The sequence below is a fragment of the Sphaeramia orbicularis genome, chromosome 5 (genome assembly GCF_902148855.1).
Source record: "Sphaeramia orbicularis chromosome 5, fSphaOr1.1, whole genome shotgun sequence".
NCBI classification, from domain to species: Eukaryota; Metazoa; Chordata; class Actinopteri; order Kurtiformes; family Apogonidae; genus Sphaeramia; species Sphaeramia orbicularis.
The window spans coordinates 15,391,671-15,417,563 of NC_043961.1; the positions used below are offsets into that span (position 1 = coordinate 15,391,671).

At 35.9% G+C, this 25,893-nt stretch overlaps 1 protein-coding gene across 1 annotated transcript in view; it reads left to right on the top strand.

The window, feature by feature from the left end:
• The window catches only part of cntn6 (contactin 6), a 157,425-nt gene that overhangs the window by 125,011 nt on the left and 6,521 nt on the right, over positions 1 to 25,893 (top strand). The window contains exons 20-21 of the mRNA XM_030135526.1: positions 14,309 to 14,489; positions 17,771 to 17,883. Of these exons, the coding sequence (XP_029991386.1) occupies positions 14,309 to 14,489; positions 17,771 to 17,883 (294 nt within the window). The remainder of the gene's footprint in view (positions 1 to 14,308; positions 14,490 to 17,770; positions 17,884 to 25,893) is intronic.

Sequence of the window (25,893 nt, forward strand, 5' to 3'; positions counted from 1 at the left end):
TATCTGTGTATGAGTCTGTAAAAGTAGTGCATTTATGTTTGATCAATGTTGAATAAATTTTGCAAGAACAGATGATTTTGCACGATTCACATTATACAGGGTTTTTGCACATTATTGGGAGTGACCGCGTGAGGAAATAAGGATACGTATGTGCCCTTATTCCACTGATAGACATGTGGTTTTAGGTCATAACAGTCATACTTTAGCCTTTTTAATTACGTAGTACTGGGTGATAAAATAAGGCATCCACCATCAGCTTCATCATTAACCCTTTCATGCATTAATTATGAGAACCTTACTTAAGATTTTTTTTCTTGAGTGTTTTTATTCCTCCATAGGCATGAAAAAAAAACAAAAAACAATGTGATCAAGTTGTTTTTTTTTTTTTCATGGAGTTACAAAAACGTCCATGCATTTAATTTTTGAAGTAAAGAAACGTGTTTAAAACCCAATATCAGAAATTGATATTAAAACAATGAAATAAAATCGGATGTTTTCTCACATTTTAACATATTCTAATGCTAATTATTACTCGTTTCATGGAGATAATGTGCAAAAAAAACAAAAAACAAAAAAACAACTTTTTTTCCTTACAAATAACTGATGTACACTGAAACATGTTAGTGCAGATCAGGTTTATCAAGAACAGCAAAGTTATAGTAATGGTATGAATTACAGTGTATGGGATGATGCATAAGCGTTCACTGTGTTGGCTGATATGGAACGAAAACAACAAAATCCATGAATATACAAGAGAACAGCTGGAGAATAACTGTCCACTGTAGTGACCACTATGCATGAAAGGGTTAAAGAAGTGATAAACCCGATCAATGACACCATGTATTTGTTCAGATTGGAGTCGTCTTCAGCCCAGTCTGATATAACACAGACACCGCCGCATGGATCAGTGTTACAGATCTGACCTTCAGCACAAACAAAAGCTGGAACTACAAAAGCTTTCCACCAGCTTGAAAATATAACCAGAGTTAAGAGTTTTGCGTCCTGAAAAGACCCAGACACACTCGTCCACACCTTTGTCGACTAAAGTAAACCGTCTATGAACTCAAAAAAAATTCTTTTTTTTTTTCAGGTTATTCAAGGCAAGGCAAATATATTTGTATAGCACCATTTATACACAAGGCAATTCAAAGTGCTTTACAAAGGCATTCTTCTTGGTAGTTCTTCTCCATTCAACTGGTTTAGCTCTTTTGAGGAACTGAAGAACTCTCCTGGATGAGAGACAAAACCTTTTCAAAAGAGCTAAACCAATCCAACAACTACCAAGAAGAACGATGACCTGGGCAAATGAGAACCTACACAGACATTTTACAAAAGCATAGAAACACGTAAAATTACATCGGACAATAGCGGAATAAAACATTAAAGGGGTCATATTTGGCTAAACCCACTTTTATTAGTCTTTGGTTCATTTATTTGTGTATTTGGACCCTAATAGTTCATACAGTTTGAATTTGAACCCTCCAGATGCTGCAAAGCTATCTTTATATTCATTCTGGCAAAAATCAAGTGGATTTCTACAACCTGTTTCAATTCCTGCTTAATTTGTTGCATCTATAACTAGTTACGTCACAACATTTGCACATATAAGGTCAAGAATTCTGACAAACATTTCTCAGAGTACGACATAATTGTTTATTAGCAGCAGCGGTTGTAGTAAAAACTCAAAATATGTCCAAACTTCGAGGCAATTACCTAAAATGTTCAGTCGTTGGTTGAATGGGACAGAGCAACACAGCCAACAACCTGGAGGGGGCGGGGCCTGAAGTTACTTGTGCATTTAAAGGGCCAGCGCTCAAAATGACCTTTCTGGTGTCATTACTCAGAAATAGGGTTGAAGATGGACCTGTGGAGTTGAATTAATGAAGAATTCAGACCCAAGCAGAGCATTTACAGTTTATGTAGACCACAGGGAAATGTTTGAAAAATGCAGAATTCCATTTAAAAAAGCAAAAATATCACTCCTTTAAACAAAAGGAAAGTACAGAGAAGATGTTCCACACTGGCAGAAACCACCGCCCCTGGGGTTCCCTACCTTGTCGTGAGCGCAATTTGCTACTTGTGCCTCCGGGGACTCAAAAAATCCCAGAAGCTCAACCGGTTGTTAACAGCTTCTCTGTGAACAGCGGGTTAACCCTGCTGTCCCAGGTCTGAAAAACCTTGAGGCCCAATCCGGTTGTTTCCCCTGCACAAACTGTGAAACCTTGGCAGTGACCCGAACTGACTGCTAGTGCCTTTAAACCTGGTATACCATGCATTTTTTAAACCCGAGTGGCGGAAAGAAAGAAGTCAAAACAGGAAGAGGAAGTTTACAGTTTATTTATTGCAAGTTTTTTTATTTACAGGGTGGGGAAGCAAAATTTACAATGAACATTTAGTTTTTTTTTTCTCAGCAGGCACTACGTCAATTGTTTTGAAACCAAACATATACTGATGTCATAATCATACCTAACACTATTATCCATACCTTTTCAGAAACTTTTGCCCATATGAGTAATCAGGAAAGCAAACGTCAAAGAGTGTGTGATTTGCTGAATGCACTCGTCACACCAAAGGAGATTTCAAAAATAGTTGGAGTGTCCATAAAGACTGTTTATAATGGAAAGAAGAGAATGACTATGAGCAAAACTATTACGACAAAGTCTGGAAGATACTATTAAAGAAGAATGGGAGAAGTTGTCACCCGAATATTTGAGGAACACTTGCACAAGTTTCAGGAAGCGTGTGAAGGCAGTTATTGAGAAAGAAGGAGGACACATAGAATAAAAACATTTTCTATGATGTCAATTTTCTTGTGGCAAATAAATTCTCATGACTTTCAATAAACTAATTGGTCATACACTGTCTTTCAATCCCTGCCTCAAAATATTGTAAATTTTGCTTCCCCACCCTGTATAGTTCATGTAGACCACAGGGAAATGTTTTAAAATGCATAATTCTATTAAAAAAAGCAAAATATCACTCCTTTAAAGAGTTTAGTGTTTGTTGTATTGAAGAGAAAAAAGCAGCGACTTTAGGAACAAATGGACTCTGAGAGTGGATTTATGTCTCACACAGGACAATCCCCCCCCCCCCCACACACACACACACACACACACACACACATAAACACACACACACCTGTGGACACCAGGGACCCACAGCAGAGGAAATAAAGCACAAACACAACTTTCTTTATCTTCATGATGGAGTTTCCCACTCAGTCCAGAAAAAGGACAGACTCGGTGGAAAATCCTGTTTGGTTCAGTTCATCAGAGCTTTATCCCAATGACAGTCAACAGACTTTTGTCTTTTTAGGACTGATTACATTTGGTTCCAAATACTCACCCAGGTCTGACCTTGGTGATTCCACTGATGTGCTTTTGCAAATAGTGACTTAACTCTGCCAAGCATGATGTCTGGTCCAAACGCTCCATGTAAATCAATCACCTACAGCACAGGTGTCAAACATGCGGCCCGGGGGCCAAATCTGGCCTGCCAAAGGGTCCAATCTGGCCCGTGGGATGAATCAGTGAAATGCAAAAATTACACTGAAAATATTAACAATCAAGGATGTTCAATCCATTTTAGGTCAATTTAATCTAAAGTGGGTCAGAACCAGTAAAATACTATCATAATAAACTATAAATCTTGAAAATTTTCGTCTTTGTTTTAGTGTAAAAAAGTTAAATTACACAAAAATGTTTAATAACCTGAACAAATACGAACACCTGAAATGTCTTAATAGAAGTATGTGGAATTTTGAAAATATTCTGCCTGTTATTTAATGTCATATGTATTTGTAGATCGACTGTGATCTGTAAGTTGTGATGCACATGTATAAATGATAAACTAAGGCGTAATATTTTTAAAATTGCACTTATTTTTCTTAAAAATTTTCAGGTTCATGTTATGTTCAAGCATGGTTCGTAGATTTTTCATTATATTTTCATGATGGAATTTTACTTTTTTCACTCAAAAACATAGAGAAAACTTTGGAGTTGACATTATTTATCAGTTCTTATCCTATTATTTATATTATTTTACTGGTCCGGCTCACTTTATATTGTATTAGGCTGAATGTGGCCCCTGAACTAAAATGAGTTTGACACCCCTGACCTACAGGCTCTCCTGTCATTGTGTGATTTATTTAAAGCAGGGGTGTCAAACATACGGCCCGCGGGCCAAAAACAGGCTGCCAAAGTTTCCAAACCGGCCCATGGGATGAATTTGTAAAATGAAAAAATTACTATGAAGATATTAAAAATCAAAGATGTTAAAATTACTTTAGTTCAGGTTCCACAGACAGACCACTTCGATGTCAAGTGGGTCAGACCAGTAAAATACCATCATAATTACTAGGCCTGTAACGGTACACAAAATTTTCAGTTCGGTACGTTTACAGTTTTCAAAGCCACGGTTCGTTTTTTTTCTTTCGGTTCGGTACGGGAAGAAAGAAAACCCCTCAAAATGTCTATTAACGCATTTATGAATTTTTTAACATTTTTCCCCCAATTTTTGGAGACAATAGAATATAGAAAAACAGGAATAATATAATTCTGCTGCTACAAATCAAATAGAAAATAAAATAAATTATTAATATTACTAAATGTATTTTAAACATTAGTTTTGCACTTTTCCCTGAAAGGTAGTTATGAACAAACAAGAAAAATCTAATCTCAGTTCTGTAGGTTCACATTCTGCATAAAAATAACAACAAAATTCCACATGAAGTGTAACATTAACAAGAGGGTAAACTGGTATTCAGTTTAAACAAACTGAAGAGAAACTTTGACAACACAATGAACCAAATTATTTATTTTAGGATAGAGAACAAACTGTTTAGGACACTGTGTGTATTTGTGTGTGCCTGTGTGCACGGGGGATTTTTTTTTTTTTTTTTTTTGGCGGAGCTGGGGGGTAGGGGGGAGCGCACAATTATATACCTGGGGGTGCGGTCCATAACTAACGTAACGAACGCTGTCGTGAAACGAAAGTGAAACTTTACATACGTTCAATGTTCTATTTATTTCCTCTACTATACAGCGTGCGGGACAGACAGACAGACAGACAGACAGACAGAGCTAGTGTAAGTGTTTTAGAACTACCGTAGTTCCCAGGGGCCAAACAACGTCCGTCTTATTAACGTCTCTTTCCTCGTTGTTGTCTTTCACCTGAACCTGAACTGATCCAAACTGGACTGGACTGATGCTGGAGGGTCTTCAGTCTCTTCCTTCCAGGTTCACATCATATTTGTTGTTTTTTTTAACCTTATATCAGCTGCTATTTCATATTTCAGGTCAATGTGTGCTCCTTCAATATGTACATATGAAACTTGCATGGATTTAAAGTTTCGCATTGAACAACATCTTTCATTCCTTTTTCTTTTTCTCATCATACTGTGCCGTTTCGGTACAGCTGTGTACTGAACCGAACAGGGGTGCACCGAAACGGTTCGGTTCGGTACGTGTACCATTACAGGCCTAATAATTACCGATTATTATATCCCCGAAATCGAGTTTAGGGGATTGGATATCAGGCCCCGATATCAACATTTTAGCTGGATCGGTGTTCTGTAAAAACAACCGATCTAAGACCGATCTGTAAGACCGATCCTTTCCCTTTAAAGTTTTTGTGACATGGGCTACGTCATGCATGCCAAGAGTTGAGTGGAGTTGTTGCAAACACATGCAGGCAACATGGAGCGAACTAAGGGCTCAGTGATTTGGAGGTTGGAGTGTAGTTGGAGTTTGGCCGTTTAATGACCAGGCGAGTTTCTTCTCAAACTGAGCATTTATTATAAAATGTGCTGCAGCATCCAGAACACAAACAGGTAACTGCCACTCTGCGTCTAGAAGTGTAAAGTTTCTTCTTTTTTCAACACACTCTAAAGGTACTTCCTGTTTTGACAAACTTCAAAATAGAAGCACTTCCTGAAATTGCTTAAATTAAAGCATTTTCTCTTAATAATTATCAGCTTTGTTATGACTCTTTTATTATTAACAATCGACTGAAATGTCTGAAAATAAATAAATAGTGCATCCTTTTGATATAAACTTCAACTCAAATAAATTAGTCACAACAGAGGTATTTCAGCCTGACCACACCAGGTAAGGCTTGTAGCTTTTTAAATCAACACTGATATTGGATCGGTATTGGGTATCGACCGACATGCAAGGCCCCAGCATTGGTATTGGCGTTGGAACTGAAAAAGTCATGTCAGTGCATCCCTAATATTGGTTTTACCCCAAACACCGCAACCGGATCTCCTTGGTGTTTTGTCGATAACTAGGACAGATTTGGTTGGATTTCTTCTCCCTTGATAACCAACATAGTGAACCCCTAGTGGAAGAACCCCATCAATTTCAGCTTCTCTATGAGTATTACAAGTCATCCACATGGGGGCGCTTTAATTAAAAATCAGTTTTTTGGACATAAATCGAGTAATAATTGGCCGATTGAGATACAATTTGGTTCATGTTGATCGTCTTCCAAATGTCCATTTTCTGGCTACCATCCAGAGTTCATATGGGGTCATTTTCTTTCACTAGGTGGTAGGGCTGTACAGTTTTGGATGAAAAAAAGATTTAATGAATGAGATTTTTTCTTCCAAAACTTGATTTTCAATTTCAATTTTTGGGTAAAACTACAAAAGACAACAGAAGTCGGCATGTCATTTTCGTGAGCAGCCCGCAATGCAAGGCAAGGCACTGCTCCCACCCTCAAATCTGTGATGGTTTCACGGAATCCCCAAAAGTTCCGTGATGGGCCCACAGAAGTTCTACCAGTGTAAGTCAGTGACAGGCATCAGTCATGTCTGCTTGGACCATGTCAGATGAGTGATCCCCATGCAGTTATATTTGAATTGGGGGATCCATGCATGGATCACAGCTTACATTGGTATCACTACTGCAGCCCATCACAGATTTAAGGTCTGTGGTCATTACACGGACTTCTGTGAAAGACCACTCCCACAGTTAGGAGGAGGAGCCTACGGTAGCTCGGAGGTGTGCGGCTCGGAGACACAACAGGGATTAAATCGATTTGACGATTTCCCTTCTTTAAAAATCCTCCTAATTAAAAAATCTGATTTCGATTTAAAATCTATTAATCGTGCAGCCCTACTAAGTGGTGTTTTGTGGGCGGAAATTGTTTCTCTGACCATTTTTCTGCCACTGTCAGGTCGATGTAGCTCAAATTGAGTTCATATCGATTGTCTAACAATTATTGCAGATAGATTTATATATAGCAGAGGACTGGAGGGATTTCGGGGATATACCCATTAGAGCCCGACCGATATGTGATTTTTGGGGCCGATGCCAATATCGATATTGGGGGCTAAAAAAAGCCGATATCCAAAATATCAGCTGATATCCAATATTGGCCGATAACCGATATATTGGCCGATATATGAAATAAGAACACTGATCTACACAGGATATAATAATCTTATATTAGATAATTGTGGACAGGTGGATAAACAGTTGCATAAATCTTTGTTTATCTCACAAATATAATTTACACAACTTTTAAACGCAAGCTATGCAATCACAAAAATAATTACAGCAAAAAATATCATTTACCACACAATTATGTTTTCACTCACAAATTTGGATGTGTCTGCCTCATGGCACTACAACTTCTTATGTGGTCTAAGGACTAAACTGAGCATGTGCAGAGTGAATTAGGTGAGTCCTAAGTTGTTCTTGATTGGAGCAATTGCAAGAGTTACAACTGACCTGTGTTACAACTGTCCCCAGTCTCCCCTACACTGTTAACACCCAGGCCTGCTGGCAGAATGAAACTGTGAGGTAGACAGGAAGTGCAGGAACATGGGTGTGTGTGTGTGGGTGAATACTTCATAAGACGAGGGGGGGGGGGGGGGTCTGTGATTTTCGGAGAGGGGGGGTAGCTCTGTGATTATGTGATTGTGTGTGGGGGGGTGATAGCGTCATTGTCCAAGCAGGAGTGAAAGTGAAACTAACTCGCTTTAAAGTTCCTCTTATTCTCTTGGCAGCACACACACACACACACACACACACACACACACACACACACACACACAGGAGCAGCGAGCGACAGAATCTCCACGCAGCAAAAAAAGTTCATATATCGGCTACATCAGCTACATATTGGCCGATGTTGATTAATTGGTGATACGCTATAATCGGCCCGATTAATCGGTCGGGCTTTAATACCCTTGGTGTTGACCCCTGACAGCAGAAGCCTCGTTTTCTTTGTTTTAGTGTAAAAAAAAAAGTATAACTACATGAAACTGTTTACATTTACAAACTATCCTTTCATAAAAAATGTGAATAATCTGAAGAAATATAAACAACATGAAATGTCTTATGAGAAGAAAGTGTAATTGAACCAATGTTCTGCCTGTTATTAAATGTTTTGTGCATGTGTAGATCCACTGTCATCTGTTAGTTGTAAAGAACGTGTAAATGATAAACTGAGATGTAATATTGTTAAAATTGCACTTCTCGTAAGACATTTCATATTTATATTAATCATCTGAAGAAATTTCAGGTTATTCATGTTATTCCATTTTTTTAGTTTCTAGATGTAAACATTTTCATAATGTAATTTTACATTTTTCACTTGAAATAATAGAAAAAAGTTTGGAGTTGACATTATTTATAGGTTATTTTGTTATTATTGTACTAGTCTGAGGTCATATTGGACTGAACGTAGGTCCTGAACTAAACCCCTGACTTCACTAACAGTATTAATGCAGACTAACAGTCATAATAGGTCCAGTCTGTTGCTGGGAGGCGGTGGAAGCCGTCACAGATGCAGATCCATCCCGGTGCTTTGGCTCCAGCTGTGGAGTGTCTGGACAGATCTGGTCTACTTTTGCCAATCTGTCCCAGCAGCTCCTCATGCATGGTGCCCACTGAACACCGGCGGCCAGGCCTTTCATTTCCATTTCACAGTGTCCTTGAGCATGTCTTTACTAGGACTATCCCATGACCATGCATTCAGGTCCACCGTCAGTCCTACGCCTTTGTGTGTGTTCTCAAAACCAGTTGTACAGAAAGCACCTGAAAAAATATCAGAAATAAAATATCCACACCATCCATCTTCAGTTCCTGAATTAGATTAGATTAGATTAGATTAGATTAGATTAAACTAAATTAGAGTAGATTAGAGCAGATTAGAGCAGATTAGATTAGGTTAGATTAAACTAGATTAGATTAGATTGAATTAGATTCAACTAGATTAGATTCAACTAGATTACATTAGGTTAGATTAAACTGAATTATATTAGATTAAACTAGATTAGATTAGATTAAATTAGATTAGATTAAACTAGATTACATTCGATTAGATTAAACTGAATTATATTAGATTAAACTAGATTAGATTAGATTAAACTAGATTAGATTAGAGTAGATTAGATTAAACTAGATTAGATTATATTAAACTAGATTACATTATATTAGATTAAACTGAATTATATTAGATTAAACTAGATTATATTAGATTAGATTAAACTAGATTAGATTAGAGTAGATTAGATTAAACTAGATTAGATTATATTAAACTAGATTACATTATATTAGATTAAACTGAATTATATTAGATTAAACTAGATTATATTAGATTAGATTAAACTAGATTAGATTAGATTAAATTATATTAGATTGAACTAGATTAGATTAGATTAAACTAGATTAGATTAAATTAGGTTCAAGTAGATTAGATTATATTAAACTAGATTAGATTAGATTAAACTAGATTAGATTAGAGTAGATTAGATTAATAATCAGCACCAATTAATAGTTAATTAACACAATAATACATTGAATAACTGTTAACAAATGTTTCTTAGCATGTGTTAAGAGTTTACATAGTAATTTAATAAGTAATGATTAATGATAATAGTAACTATAACACAAACTGAGAAGGTCACAGGTTAGTCAAATCATTTAAGAGAAAGAAAAGTTTTATGAATCGTCCATTTTATGTCTTATCTTTATTCCATTTGATGTCAGCTAGGATCTGTCCATTGTATCCATTAAGAGGTTTACTTATTCTTTTATTTTCATGTGGATGTTCTTTAATTTATAGTAATAATAGTCAGAATCCATAAATTATCAGACAATATACAGTCTGTAGGTGAGGATTAATGAATGATCTTTTTTAACACTTTCATTACATTACATTACATTACATTACATTACATTAGATAAAATAGAACTATATTGATCCCTTGGGCAGAGAGCTCAGGAAATTAAGTTTCCAGTAGCAGCACAACACTGAATGTATACATATCAGAAATATTACAAGAACATATCAATAACAATAATGATAAAAACAGTAGTAGTAGCACATTAGAAAGTACTAGTAGAAATAATAATAATTATACATATATACTCTGTACACACACATACTTTCTCTTTTTTTTTAAATAATCACAGGATAAAAGTTATAGCAATGAGGTGATAGTAGCAATAGTTGCAACCGTGATTAATAAGTAATCATCATCATTTAGATAAATATCTTTTGTAACTCCTACTGTGAACTTCCTTATGTAACACATCATCAGTTTTATGTTTCCGTCACTGTGTAAAATACTTTCGCAGACACCACACCATGTTCACCTGCTGGCCTCTAACTCTGCCTGTCATTTGATGCTGAGGATGAGGCTCAGGTTTAAGCACTTTTTCGATTAAACCCCTCTCCGCTGTGGCTAAAAATGACAGTCTAAGAGCATTTAGAGTGAAATACAGTCGAGTTGCTGTCCACAGAGCCGAGCAATCAACTAAAAGTTGCATTACAGCTCTGCAGAGCCCAGGCAAAGTGCATCTGGTGATAATTCTGCATGGGTTAGTTACAGCCGACAAGCGTCATTTCACATTCAGTCACTGGAGTTATTGTTAAAATATAGATTATAGCATCGGCCTGGTAGACGACGCTGAGTAATCCACCCTCGTTCGCTGAATTTTCCAACTTCAAACTTATAAAATGCATAAAGGACAAACAAATAAGCGTTGTGGTGTTCTCCATTCAGGCCTTAGTGTTTGTTTTTTTCCTGGCGGTGACTCCATAAGACTTTAAGATGCAACAAGACAGCTGAAGTCTTTTTCAGATCCTTTTCTTTCATCCCTTTTGAGAGCGTCTTTAGAGTCTTAGCAGAAGTGTTGCTGAAAACTGTAAACTTCATCTTCTCAGGTATGCGCTTTTTCCTCAAGTGCCAGTAAAACTGCCATAATTAAACCGCTGGCGGTAAAAAAAAAAAAAGAAAAAAAAGCATACCCCAGATGCATCTGTTATCAGCAACTCCAGGCCCTGTTGCTAATCTGCCTTTCCCAAGCAAGATCCCCAAAACCTGTGTGCAGCCAATTGAATAAGTACCTCCTCTCAAACCATCTGTTTGACATTTCCCTGTCTGGTTTCCTTGTGTCGTGTTCGGGTCATAAGTGATCTCCCTATGAATACAGATTGTAAAGAGCCCCTTCCCTCTACGCCTCACTTCCAGTGTTGCTTGTGGTGTTGCTGATACGCTATCACTCGGTGGTTTTAAGGCCCACAGCAGCTGAACAGATAGGGAAGTCTTTTAAGGTAGGTTTCATCAATGAATTCTTCTACTGTGTTAGACGTTAAGGTCTAATTTTTAAATTTTTTAACATGGTCTAACTGCAGAAATAGAGTAGAATATTGATAATTAAGTTTTCATTAACCCTATACATATCATATTTGATACATGCGTTTTGAAGCCCTCTACATCAGGAGTGTCAAACTCATTTTCTTTCAGGGGCCACATTCAGCCCAATTTGACCTCCAGTGGGCCGGACCAGTCAAATAATAGCATAATAGCCTATAAATAATGACAACTTCAAAATTTTTATATGCAAAAAATAACATTAAATTATGAAATCATTTACATTTTACAAACTACCCAAACGAAAACGTGATGTGAATAACCTGAAAAAAAAATGAAATTTCTGAAGAAAAATAAGAAGAAATAATAAAAACTTTTTTTTTTTTTTAATCAATATTATGCCTCAACTTAACATTTATACAGATCTACCAAGACACAAAACAGGCACAATATTGTTAAAATTACACTTATTTTTCTTTAGACATTTCAGGTAGTTCATATTTGTTCAAGTTATTGATGGAAGGATATCAGAGTTTAATGATCTTTGTAATAAATCAGGCATAATGTCAGATTATTTTTTCATATTAAACCAAGAAGAACATTTGGAGTCTTTATTTCTAGGTTTTATTATGCTATTATTTTCGAGTTTGTTGCCCTTGGCTGTTAATATCTCCTGCACTTTGCAAAGTCATCCCACAGGGCTGGATTGGAACCTTTGGGGGGCCAGTTTTGGCCCCCGGGCCGCATGTTTGACACCTGTGCTCTACATGATCAGTGTGATAATTTTTTTTCTTGAAAAACCCAATGTATACAATTAGATACATGCAACACACAGATAATCTAACAGGGGGGAGGAATTTGTTCACTAGAGGCCTTTTCAGTAACACTACAAGATTGTCATAAATGAGGAAGGAGGTAAATGGTACATTTATTTGTGTATTTGGACACTAATAGTTCAAAAAGATTTAATTTGAACCCTCCAGGTGCTGCAAAGTTATCTTTTTATTCATTCCAAAAATCCAGTGGATTTCTACAACCTGTTTTAATTCCTGCTTAATTTGTTACGTCTATAACTAGTTGTGTCACGACATTTGCACATATAAGGTCAAGACTTCTGACAAACACTTCTCTGAGTACGACATAACGACATTACCTCAAATGTTCAGTTGTTGGTTGTATTAACGAACACAAAAGGCTGAATGGGACAGAAAGCACGGTCAGCAACCAGGAGGGGGTGGGGCATACAGCTTATAGGGTTTCCCATTCCATTGACCACCATAAAAACAACTTTATTGTGATAAATGTCATAATAAACATAAAAATCAATATTTATTAAAGTTTAAAGACTGATTTTTTCCTCCTGAATTAGAGTCACAAGTGGTTTTATGGTCAGAACATGACAAGTATGTCAAAAAATCTAGAGGAAGAACATTTAAAGGGCTCATATTTTGCTAAACCCATTTTTATTAGTCTTTGGTTCATTTATTTGTGTATTTGGACCCTAATAGTTCATATTATACGTATATAATTCCTTCTTAATTTGTTACGTCTATAACTAATTACGTCAGGACATTTGCTTATATAAGGTTGTGTAGAAGATCACGGTGTTTCCATGGTAACTACTGAGCCTCTAAATGTCCAAATGGGTCATATCTGATGACCGTGAAAAGATGACAAACTGCATTTTACTCCAATTATTTACATGGATTGATTTACAAGCTATCTTTATATTCATTTTGGCAAAAATCGAGGGGATTTCTACAACCCGTTTAATTCCTGCTTGATTTGTTACATCTATAACTAATTACATCACCACATTTGCACATATAAGGTCCGACAAACATTTCTCCAAATACACCATAATTGTTTGTCAGCAGCAGCGGTTGTACTTCATACTGAAAATATGTCCAAATTTAGAGGCGATTACCTCAAATGTTCAGTTGTTGGTTGAACAGGACAGAGCAGCACAGCCAACAACCTGAAGGGGGTGGGGCTTGAACTGGCTCATTTGCATTTAAAGGACCAGCGCTCAAAATGACCTTTCTGGTGTCATTAGTCAGAAATAGGGTTGAAGATGGACCTGTGGAGTTGAATTAATGAAGAATTCAGACCCAAGCAGAGCATTTACAGTGTGTATAGACCACAGGGAAATGTTTGAAAATGCATAATTCCATTTTAAAAAGCAGCTAAATATCACTCCTTTAAATATACTACTCATTTCGGTCCAATGTCTTTTCAACTTACCGTAACTATGGAGATCACTGCTCTCAAGAAAATTCCTCCCAGTATTATTACATGCTGTCATTACAGGATAAAATAAGGTGATATAATTTTAATTTGATCTCTTTATTACTGATTCGTGATGTGTAGGTGGATTTGTGTTTCTTCTCAGTGGAGCCAGACTAAGTGTTCTCTCCTTCCTCCTTAATGCCAAACTAAGCTAATCATCCTCTGGCTCCAGCTTCATATTTAACGCCCAGGTATTATGTGGTATCGATCTTCTAATCTAACCCTCAGCGAAAATGCTCTCTGCAAGACATGTACAGTAGAAGCTCATTTATGTTTGATTTGACTTTGAGGTGCAGTCGGTCCGGCCTCAGTTTCCTCTTCTGTATAGATCTGTGAATGCGTAGTAAAAAGGGAAAAGGTGAGGTCAGGCGTGAGGTTTGCAGTAACGACTCCATGTCTTTGGTCCAGGTTCTCTTCTGGGAGAACGGCTCTTGGCAGAGTGATGCAGACAGAGTGAGGGTTATCAACACCACAGCTCGGCTCTCGGGCCTAAAGGGCAGCACGGACTATCAGATCTCAGTCCGAGCCCAGAACAGCGCCGGCCTCGGACCCTCCAGCCCCGTCTTCAACATCACCACCAAGAAACCACGTAAGTCAAACACACACGGCCACGTTTTATCTAACGTCTGCTGCTTTTTCCACTGAAATAACCTTTGCTTTTTGAAGCTAAGCTGTAGCTCTGGGTCTGATTTAAAGCAGCGTTTGCATTCGGGTCCGAGGCCACGGACGACCTCATTGGTGGAATTTCATTGGTGACACATACAATTGTTTTATTTGTGATTTAGTGATTTATTCCAAACATGCAATGAAATTTAACACATATGTGAACAAGCAAAACATGCATAATAATACAAATATCAACAGTCGCAACAATCTTAGACAGAAGAACAGCACAACAGTTTCATTTACATGCCTGAAAAAGAGTGGGAAGAAGTCCAACTTAAATTTATTGAGGCTTATTGACAATAAATAAATAGACTATATTATGGATTGTTGTGGTTCGATGCTAAAATTAGGGAAATAGTATAGGCTGATTGCTGTATAAAGTTAACGATAAAGGTGTAAAAGCACTGAGGGGTAGGATTAAATAAGTTTATACTTCTTCCTACTCCTTTTCAACCATGCAAAATTCAGACTTGTATGTGCTTGAAGATAGATTCTGTCCATTTAAATGTTATTTTGTTTATGTCTTAATTTGCTTTGTTTTGTTTTATTTTCTTTGCATGTTCGAAATAAAATAAAAAGAAAAAAAGAAAAAATATTTTTTCCACTGGAATTGCCTGTTAGTGTAGCGCTGTTTCCGATACTTTGTGCCATGATACAACATGAAAAAAAAATGGCTAACAACCTACTCTAGATAACTTCCTTCCTTTACAGTACTGTAAACAAAGACTTCTAATTTAAAAATCTGTAGAAAAACGAAATGATTTGTTAATGCACAGTGTTACGCCCTGGTCTAGGGGTACAAAAGGCATAACATAAAATGACTCCCACTCCAATCCCACTCCCAAAGAAGACTGCGACAGTAGATGTTAAATTGAAGCTGAGCAGCAGTTTATTTATTTTAAGATGAGCAGTGGCAAAATAACAAACAAAACCAACTCAGACACTCTAAATTTCCCTAATCCAAATAAAGAAACCAAAACACACAGGTCTAACCTGGCCTCCTAACTCAAAACAGGAGAAAACGTGATAAAATAAAATAGACTTCTCCCCCTTAACATGTGCTGCAGTGACTACAAACTATTTACAATTTGATCAAATACAAAAACTCCGAAACACCCTCTCTCACAAATCATCAAACAAAACTGGCGGCGTTGGTTGGGAGCAGGGCGAGGTCGAGGAGCGGGGCTGGGCTGTCATCAAGCTCAGTTTAAAGCCGGACTCCCTCTTTCTCCACCAATTACCGGACTGTGCGTTCCAGGCTGGCCAATCCGCAGGACGCACGTTCCTCCAATCTGGGACAGCCAGCTGCACTTAAGCACACACACTTCCAATACATGCCCACTCATACACCACTGGCCCTCTACAGGCCAGTGTGGGATGACATAATAAACGAAACGCATTCATATACAACCTCAGGGTCGTAACATACAGTATTAACACATTTACACATTTCAGGGCACAGTGAGTTAAAGAGAAAACAGTAGGGCTGGGCAAGTTAACGCGTTATTACTGCGTTAACGCATTCATTGAATAACGCCAACATTTTTTTTTTATCTCACGTTAATGCCGTTTTATTATTGTTCTGCCTTTCAAGCAAGTCTTAGTTCATTTATACATACGGACTCTTATTTTGAAACTCATGCTTTTATTTTGGCGCTCCACACGTACCAAGCGCCGGTGCAGGTGTAGCTGAGAGGAGAAAAGTGAGCGAACTTTCCAAGTAATGCTGAATCAAACTTTAACTCCTGCAGTTCAACGCCTGTATGTTTCAGTCATTCTGTTGTTTGCTAAATAATTTCACATGCAAACGTGTCGTTAGAAACATGTTTATGACGTTATTTTGGATGTGTTCATTACAATGTGTTATTAACATGTTTAAGCTAATTCATTTATGCTAGCAGTCGCAGATGGGTTGCTAATTCTTTATGCAGGCTCATGCTAAGTTTATGTAAATCCATTGCTTGTGCTTAGGTATAATATGCCAGCCTTTGAACTAACCTTTACTTATTTACGATGTGATTGTTGTATTAGAAGTCAATTTCAGTTTATAATAATTACATCTATGCATTCTCTGTGAATATGCATATCATTAGTAGACATAACTAATTGATTTATTTTGTCTTTATTTTATTAGTTAGTTCCTTCTTATGTCCGAACTGACTACGGTAACACCGAAAGGACAAAACATACGTTAGTGCAACTTATTCCGACCACTAGAGGGCCCCCTTTGCTTGCTTTGAACAACTGAACATCACATATTATTGGGTTTATTAGTATTAGTACTTATTAGTGGGCTTAAGACTCCTGTCAGTCACTCACAAGTGGAAATAAACTGGTGTGGACATAAACATGGAGAAAAGTAGGGGTCTTTTACATGGACATTTTCATTTTAAATGTCTTCAGATGGTGGGGGTGAGAAGGACACAGTTGTTTGGAAGCACTGCAATGTGGAATTATTTTTTTTTATCACCGGAGTACTTCCAGTCTGAAATATCACTTAAAGGCAATACACGCTGTTGATGCCGGCAACCCCCCCAAATATAACTATGTGATTAATCGCGATTAATCGCAGAAATCCACACAATTAATTGCAACTAAAAATTTTAATCGCTGCCCAGCACTAGAAAACAGTGATTTGATCTAGGGTGGTTCGACAGGGAAGTGTAGTCAAACCACATAAGGTGCTTAGATAAGTCCTGTTCATGATGATTTGAGATAAAAACATTAATATTTGCTTAGAGGAAGAACCATCTCTGAGACATTTTGGAAGCAAAGATAATAATTTAAACCAAACTAACCAATGATATTTATCCCAATATAAAACTATATTATGATGTTGTTGTTGTTGTTTTTGTTGTTATTATTCATGTAAACAGTGCTGTACTTGTCCTCAACGCCCCCCCCCCCTCTAAATCTTCTCTGAAACTCGTCTCGTGTTTTCTCAGGGTGAACTTGTCGTCCGTCTCCTATTATCTGTCTTTTCACACACATTAATGAAAGGCTAATCAGGGAGAGTGGTTTTTTTTTCAGTTTTTCTTGATCTGTTTTACTCCACTTCACTTGAAGGTTGAAGCGTTTACAGCATAAACATCGCTTTGCCACAACACAATGATTCAATCAAGCCTGGCTGCAGAATTCTATTGATGACTTTCATTTATTCACTCATTTGTGAACCGTGTTTCTGTGTAATTACATATCTTGCAGCACCTATTCAGCCTCCGGGGAACATCGAGTGGAAGCTGACCAACTCTAAGATCTTTCTAAATTGGGAACATGTCAAAGCGTTGGAAAATGAGTCCGAGGTGACAGGATACAAGGTGAGTTTGTCAGAGTAATAGCAGAAATCCACAACTGGGGAAACAAATAGAGCCTCGGCAGCTGTCATCCCAATAAATGGCTTTCTCATTGCGGTGGAAAGATAGACTTCAGCACTCCAGTGTCGCATTATGGATTGGCCCTGTCTGGCCTCTCAAAATTAAAAGATCTGTTCCAGGTGATAAAACCAGAGGCGTCATGCCACAAAGGGAATTCAGCCTCTCCCAGCCACGACAACAATGAATTATATTGGATCCACTTTGCATATTTGTGTGGAAAAACGCTCTTTTTGATTATGCTTTCCACAAACATTTACTCTCCAGAGATATGTGCCTCTGCTTATTTAATGATAAGTCTTTTGTGAGGCTGTGTTACACCAGAGCGTGTAGGGAATGTAGACAGGACACCTTTAATTATGGGTCCTCTAACATGGTTTTACTGAAAAGATAGATAGATAGATAGATAGATAGATAGATAGATAGATAGATAGATAGATAGATAGATAGATAGATAGATAGATAGATAGATAGATAGATAGATAGATAGATAGAAATCGAATAAAAAAATAGAAATAAGTAAAAAAAATTATGGAATTTGTACAAAATTTAAAAAAAAAAATGAAATGATTTTAACAATTCAGCACAAAATAATAACATCTACAGAAAATGATTGTGAAATTCTGCTACAAATAAAAAACTCTATGTAAAAATAATGGAAAAATTTGTACAAAACAAAAAAGACAAATTAAAAAAAAAATCAAAAAGCAGAAAAGAACCATAACCATACAAGATTTCTGAATATCACCAAAAAAAGGTTGAAATATAAGACAGACGGACGGACGGACAGACAGAAATCGAATAAAAAAATAGAAATCTGTAAAAAAATTATGGAATTTGTACAAAATTAAAAAAAAAAAATAAAATGATTTTAACAATTCAGCACAAAATAATAACATCTACAGAAAATGATTGCGAAATTCTGCTACAAATAAAAAAAATCTATGGAAAAATAATGGAAAAATTAGTACAAAACAAAAAAGACAATTTAAAAAAAAAAAAAATCAAAAAGCAGAAAAGAACCATAACTATACAAAATTTCTGAGTATCACCAAAAAAAGGTTGAAATATAAGACAGACGGACGGACGGACGGACGGACAGACAGATGAGGATTTTTTGTTTGTTTGTCTGTCAAACTCAAAAAGTTATGGACGGATTTGGATGAAATTTTCAGGAAATGTTGATACTAGCATGAGGAACAAATGATTACATTTTGGTGGTAATTGTGGGGTGGTGGTGGTGGGGGGGAGCATAGGTCTGCGCTCTCCGAGTGCTTTTCCAGCTAACTATATATTTGTAAATAAAAGTATATATATTTACTCCAACACCTTGATTCTCATTGTCCTGAGTCTTTTTTCACCAGGAGCTCCAAAGTTAGTGAAAATTGGTTCCTAATATTAATATAAACTATAAAAGTTCTCAGAGAGTGCAGATCTCCACCAAGGCAGATCAGTCCCTCCCCCCGATCCCCACCAAAACTGAATCATTTGTTCCTTGTGCCAGTATCCATATTTCCTGAAAATTTCATTCAAATCCGTCCATAACTTTTTGACTTATCTTGCTAACAGACAAACAAACAAACCCCGTTCCTTGGCGGTGGTAATTATCAGGTTGGAACAGGTAAAACTGAGTATATATGGTTAAAAGGTATTACATGTGATATGGTAGGTCTCAAGTTATGTTGTCATAAACTTGTTGACAGTATTGTGTTTAAATACATGTGTTTAAGCTGCAAAGAAAGTAACGTTAGTCGACTCAGTTTCACCTTGCTACAACCTGAAAATTTATATTGAAATTAGGAACCAATTTTCTCTAACTTTGGAGCCACCGGTGAGAAAAGACTCAGGACAATGGGAATCAAAGCAATGGAGTAAATGAACACATTTTCCCAAACTCGAGGAGTCATGAATTTTTGCCAGTATGGCCGTGAAATGGACATTAAATTCTGTTGTAAGTCGTCTTAAAAAGGTCTTAAAAAGTCTTAGATTTAACTTGTATAAACCTGTAGGAACCCTGTATATTATACCTATACTATCGTTGCGTCTAGTTTTACATGTTATATGGAAATAAAACTTTTTGCATGTGAATGAACAGATGAAATGTGTAACAAGGAAGTCCACATTTCATGACCACATCCAAAAACAGACTTTTTTTTAATGCTCAAACTCTGTAAATCCTTCTAAAAATGACCCATAATTGGACATTTTGTTGTGTAATTCTTTCATATCCTCTGAGACACAGGAAAGTGAAAATTTTAGCTTTTTTAACATGGAATAATTGTCTTGATTGGAAACTGCATTATGCACCCATTTTTTATTTTTTTTTCCAGATACATTTTTACCTCCGCCAAGGAGGTTATGTTTTTGCCAGGGTTTGTTTGTTTGTCTGTTTGTTTGTCTGTCCGTTAATGTGCAACATAACTCAAAAAGTTATGGACAGATTTTGATGAAATTTTCAGGGTTTGTTGGAAATGGGATAAGGAAGAAATGATTAACTTTTGGGGGTGATCCGGAAGAAATCCTGGATTCTGGATCACTTTGAAATTTTCGTTAACATTGTGGTAAATGGGGCCAAAATTTTCGTTTCCCAATATCTGGCTTAATTATTGACCAAAACTCATGAAATTTAACTCAGGAATTGACAATGGGGTCCTCTATCACATTTCAAAGGCTGATCCGGATCTGATCCAGAAGGCGGATTTTATCTCAATTTATATAAAAAATGGGGGTGCCCTTACTTTTTGGCCTACTGTGCCTTTAATATTAAAGGTAGAAATTTCTGACAAGCGCCATCGTGTAGCTCAGTCAGTTCCGCATCAGGAGTATGCCACCGGATTTCATGTAGCTTTAATACTTAAGGAGATAGATCCAGAAGAAAACCGCCATTACGAGAAATGTGATTTTCGTGAATAACTACTGAACTAATAAGGATATAATTATGAATCCAGTTGCTAATGGTATGTTTAACATGGTCAAGGAATCTTAAAATATAGGTAAAATAAATAGGGGACTAATATTTATGGTGGAAATCACAATATGGGGGAATTGTGCAAATCTCATGCAATTTGACTCAGGGATTTACAATGGGGTGTTCTATCAAATGGCAAAGACTGATCCGGATCTTTCAAAAAGTTATGGACAGATTTGGATGAAAATTTCAGGAAATATTGATACTGGCACAAGGAACAATGATTAAATTTTGGTGGTGATCGGGGGGGTGGGGGGGTGGGGGGGCACTGATCTGCCTTGGCGGAGGTCTGCGCTCTCAGAGTGCTTTTCTAGTTTAACTTATTTTTATTTATTTTTTAACAGAATGTCCTTTGAAATGGATAGCATTTTTAAGTAAAACTGAAACGTTTGTCCCCTACAGAGGACAAACATGCATTGATGGGTGTTAGGAGGGTATATCTGATCAGACCAGTTCATTTCATCATCTGCAATTCTAGACATTCATTACGTATCTTACTTTCAGTATAGTTTTTGTATGAATGCATCTCATCTACATATAACAAAAACAACCCAAACAAACTCTACAGCTGATGTTGATAAAATAAGTGTTTTAACAGTGATTTGGACCACATAATAACACTGAATAAAACTGAACTAAAACTACACTACACATGCACTATAATAAAGGGAAAACAGAAGTAACACTTCGAGGTCATAAACAATAAGACATGTAATCAATTCCTAGAATATTAAATGATAAAACCCACTTATTTCAAAGATATAGCAAAGAAATACTCAGCCATGCATGAAATGACATTGGAAATGAAAACAGACCATTTTTGACCCATGCTGTGCATTAGTAGAGTGATACAACACTACTGATATTAAAAAGAAGAAAGAAAAGAAAAGGATTTGTGATGATCCAAAATAAGTTAATTGAAGAATACCCAGAAACTGAACCATGAAATTAATGTTTTTTGCAAAGATATAGAAAATAAAAGGTCACCAAGGTCATTTTTGATCCATAGATTCATATAAGTTTGCAAAAAGTAACATCAGTCTTCCGTTTCTACACACAATATGCGAATTAGAAAACAAATAAACATACTGTGCGCTATGTAGTTTGGCTGTTTTTCATCAGACTTGTGTTTTTTATGCAGTTTTTTTTATGCACCTCCACAACACTGCAACATGAGACAAACGACATCACATGAACTTTGTGAAACATGGATATGAATCCTGCAACATTCAAGATTCAAAGTGTTTTATTGTCATGTGTACTGTAAAGAAACAGAAAACCTGACTTTGCCGTCCACACTGAACACCAAGAGAATTTAAGATGAATAAAAAAATAATAAGAATTAAGTGGGAAATTAAAACGAACAAAACAAGTGGTGCCAGATACAACAAACCCCGCCCTTCACATGTATTGTAGCTTATGTTGGCATCGATCCAGCTGATGTCAGCATATCAATTACCTCTATATATGTGCCAAGTTTGGAGTAAATTGAAACAACATTGATGTTTTTATAGACATTTGAAATTTCACCCATTATAAGTAAATGGGAAAAAAAAGATTTCAAAAATTCATCAAAATTTGGAACTTTGACCTACTTTTCCCAAAATGTAACCACATCTATTCTGTGTCACTGTTCATCCATAAAGCCAGTTTGGTATGAATTCAACCAATAGTTTTGCTGCTGCAGTCATTTGAAATTTCACCCATTATAAGTAAATGGGAAAAAAAAAAAAAGATTTCAAAAATTCATCAAAATTTGGAACTTTGACCTACTTTTCCCAAAATGTAACCACATCTATTCTGTGTCACTACTAATCTATAAACCAAATTTGGTATGAATTCAACCGATAGTTTTGCTGCTGCAGTCATTTGAAATTTCACCCATTATAAGTAAATGGGGAAAAAAAAGATTTAAAATACTTCATGAAAAATTCTAACTTTGACCCACTCTTCCCAAAATGTATTTACATCTATTCTAAGTCACTGGCAATCTATAAACCCATTTTGATATGAATTCAACCAATAGTTTTGCTGCTACAGACATTTGAAATTTTGCCCATTATAATTAAAGGAAAAAAAAGAATGAAAAAAATTCATAAAAAATGTGAACTTTGACCTAGTCTTCCCAAAATGCTATTAGATCTATTCTGTGTCACTGGAAATCTATAAACCTAATTTGGTATGAATTCAAATAATAGTTTTGCTGCTAGAGTGTTAAAATACAAACAAGCAAACAAACTAAAGCAAAAACAATACGCCGTATCTCCACTTCAGGGGGCGGGGTAATAAACTGCTGTTACTAAATATATACAGTATTAAAATTAATGTGCAGTGTATGGGTAATTGTGCAAACTGTCAGAGATAAATAACATGTTAAATGTGCAATTATTGAGTTTAAGGTGCATTAATAATATCACAGCTGAAAACCATGCACAAAGGTTTCAGTTTATACAAAGAAACAAACAGTGAAACCCAGTGAGACCTGAGTCAAACATCCCAACCAAAGACAGATGAGGAGGATTATCAAATGACTGAAGCGTTGCACAGAATCTGTTTAGGAAGGGGTTCATTTCTCCTTTAATCCTGTTTCACATCATCCACCACTGGTTTGCACAGGTTACTAATGAAATTTGCAGGAGCCAAAACCCACAGGAAACCACAGAGTAGATCAGTAGAGTGACTGCATATCGGTTTTTAAATGTTCAACCTGAAAACAGAGCCCAGAGAATGGGCTAGAAGTCTTGTTTCCACTCGTATATTTAGCAAAACTGTAAATTTTTTTTACTCGGCGATGCAAAAACAAAATGATACATTTTAGTATATCTTATATTAATTCTAATTTTTAATAGTTTTAGCATATCTTGTGTTTTTACTTACAGTTTTTTACAGCACTTTGGCTGCTTTTTGTTGTTTTAAATATACTATACAAAATCAATTTGACCTTGACTTTGAAAAGAAAAGACAAAAATGGATCTGAACAGACCATCAGATCTCATGTTCTTGTTGATATACTGTATTTCCTTCAGTTGTGCCAGAAAGGCCGGTGGAAATATTGTAGATAGCAATCTATTAGAAGAGGCTTTTTTTCACTCTTCTGTTTACAGCAGGTGATGACAGTGAAACTCCACTGCAGATTGTTTTTAATTAAATGTTTTGTTCGTTTTCAAACCCAATATTGTGTTCACTATATGGACAAATATATATAGGGACACATCACACCTACAGCTTATAGGGTTTTCCATTCCATTGGCCACCATAAAAACAACTGTATTGTAATAAATGTCATAATAAACATCAAATCAATATTCCTTGAAGTTTAAAGACTGATTTTTCTTCCTGAATGAGAGTTAGTAGTGGTTTTATGGTCAGAACATGACACATATGTCAAAAAAAAATCTACAGGAAGAATATTTAAAGGGGTCATATTTTGCTAAACCCACTTTTATTAGTCTTTGGTTCATTTATTTGTGTATTTGGAGCCTAATAGTTCATAAAGTTTGAATTTGAACCCTCCAGGTGCTGCAAAGCTATCTTTATATTTTTTTTTGGCAAAAATCGAGTGGATTTCTACAACCTGTTTTAATTCCTTCTTAATTTGTTACGTCTATAACTATAACAGAGACTATAACATAGAAATACTCTGAAATTCAAAAATTTCAACCTTAGTGTGTTATTGGAGGACATAACAAGACTTTATTACTTCCTTTTTTATTGTTGTATAGAAAACCAAGATCAATGAGGTTACCATATTTGATTCCTTACCCATAAATTGCAATATATATATATATATATATATATATATATATATATATATATTAATAATAATCCAAGAGGTAAAGATAAAAAATACAACAAAAACACATGCATTTTAGAACATTAGAACATGACTTTCAGAACATTAGACCAACATCAGTGCTGATCCAGTCCCCTGTCCACATCCACATGATCCCTTTGAACATCATTCATTACATTAGTACTGTTACTTCATGGTACCGAACAAAGCAGGTACACTCACTGTTCATGCAGAGGTGGACCTTACAGACCAGGGGTGTCAAACTCATTTTAGCTCAGGGGCCACATTAAGCCCAAATTAATCTCAAGTGGGCCGGACCAGTAAAACAATAGCATAATAACTTGTAAATAATGACTCCAAAGTTTTCTCTTTGTTTTAGTGCAGTCAAAAATTTATTAGAAAAATATGTACATTTACAAGCTATCCAAACAAAACTGTGAGATGTGAATAACCTGAAAAAACTGAGATTTCTTGAGTAAAATATGTGCAATTTTAACAATATTACACCTCAACGTATCATTTATACATACATATTATGGATTGGATCTACAAAGGCACAAAATATTTAATAACAGGAAGTATAATATTAAAATTTTACTTACAAAATTTCAGGTTTTTCAGACTTTAATTTTAAAGGATAGTTTGTAAATGTTAATATTTTCATAATTTAATGTAAGTTTTTACACTAAAACAAAGAGAAAAATATGGACTTGTCATTATTTATAAGTGTAATGTAATATTATGTTTTTCACAATAAACTAAGAAAATTTGGAGTCATTACACTGGGTTACAAAAAAATGTTTTTTTGCAAGTTGTCTAGGTTTTTTCAACTGAATTAGGACGATTTTGCACCGCTAAATCCAAAAATGACATCTGTTTTTCTCAATCAGGTCAGGTTTTTTTGCTAATTTGATTTTGAAAAATTTGATCTTCTCACAAAATCTAATAATTAATACCAAAATAAGATTGGTAAGCACACTTTATGAAACTTGTGACTTGGTTCCTGTTAGGTACAATGGTGTATTCAGCGCAGATGTAGCAGAATACGTCAGGCTTATTTTTGCAAGATCTTCTAGTCGAAGCCATTTCATTCACCTGTAATATTAAAAAAAACATTAATCGTAAATTGGCAAAAGTAAAATCTTCAGAACTCGTTTATTGCAAGAAATACGAAAGAATTTTGTATCATATGATG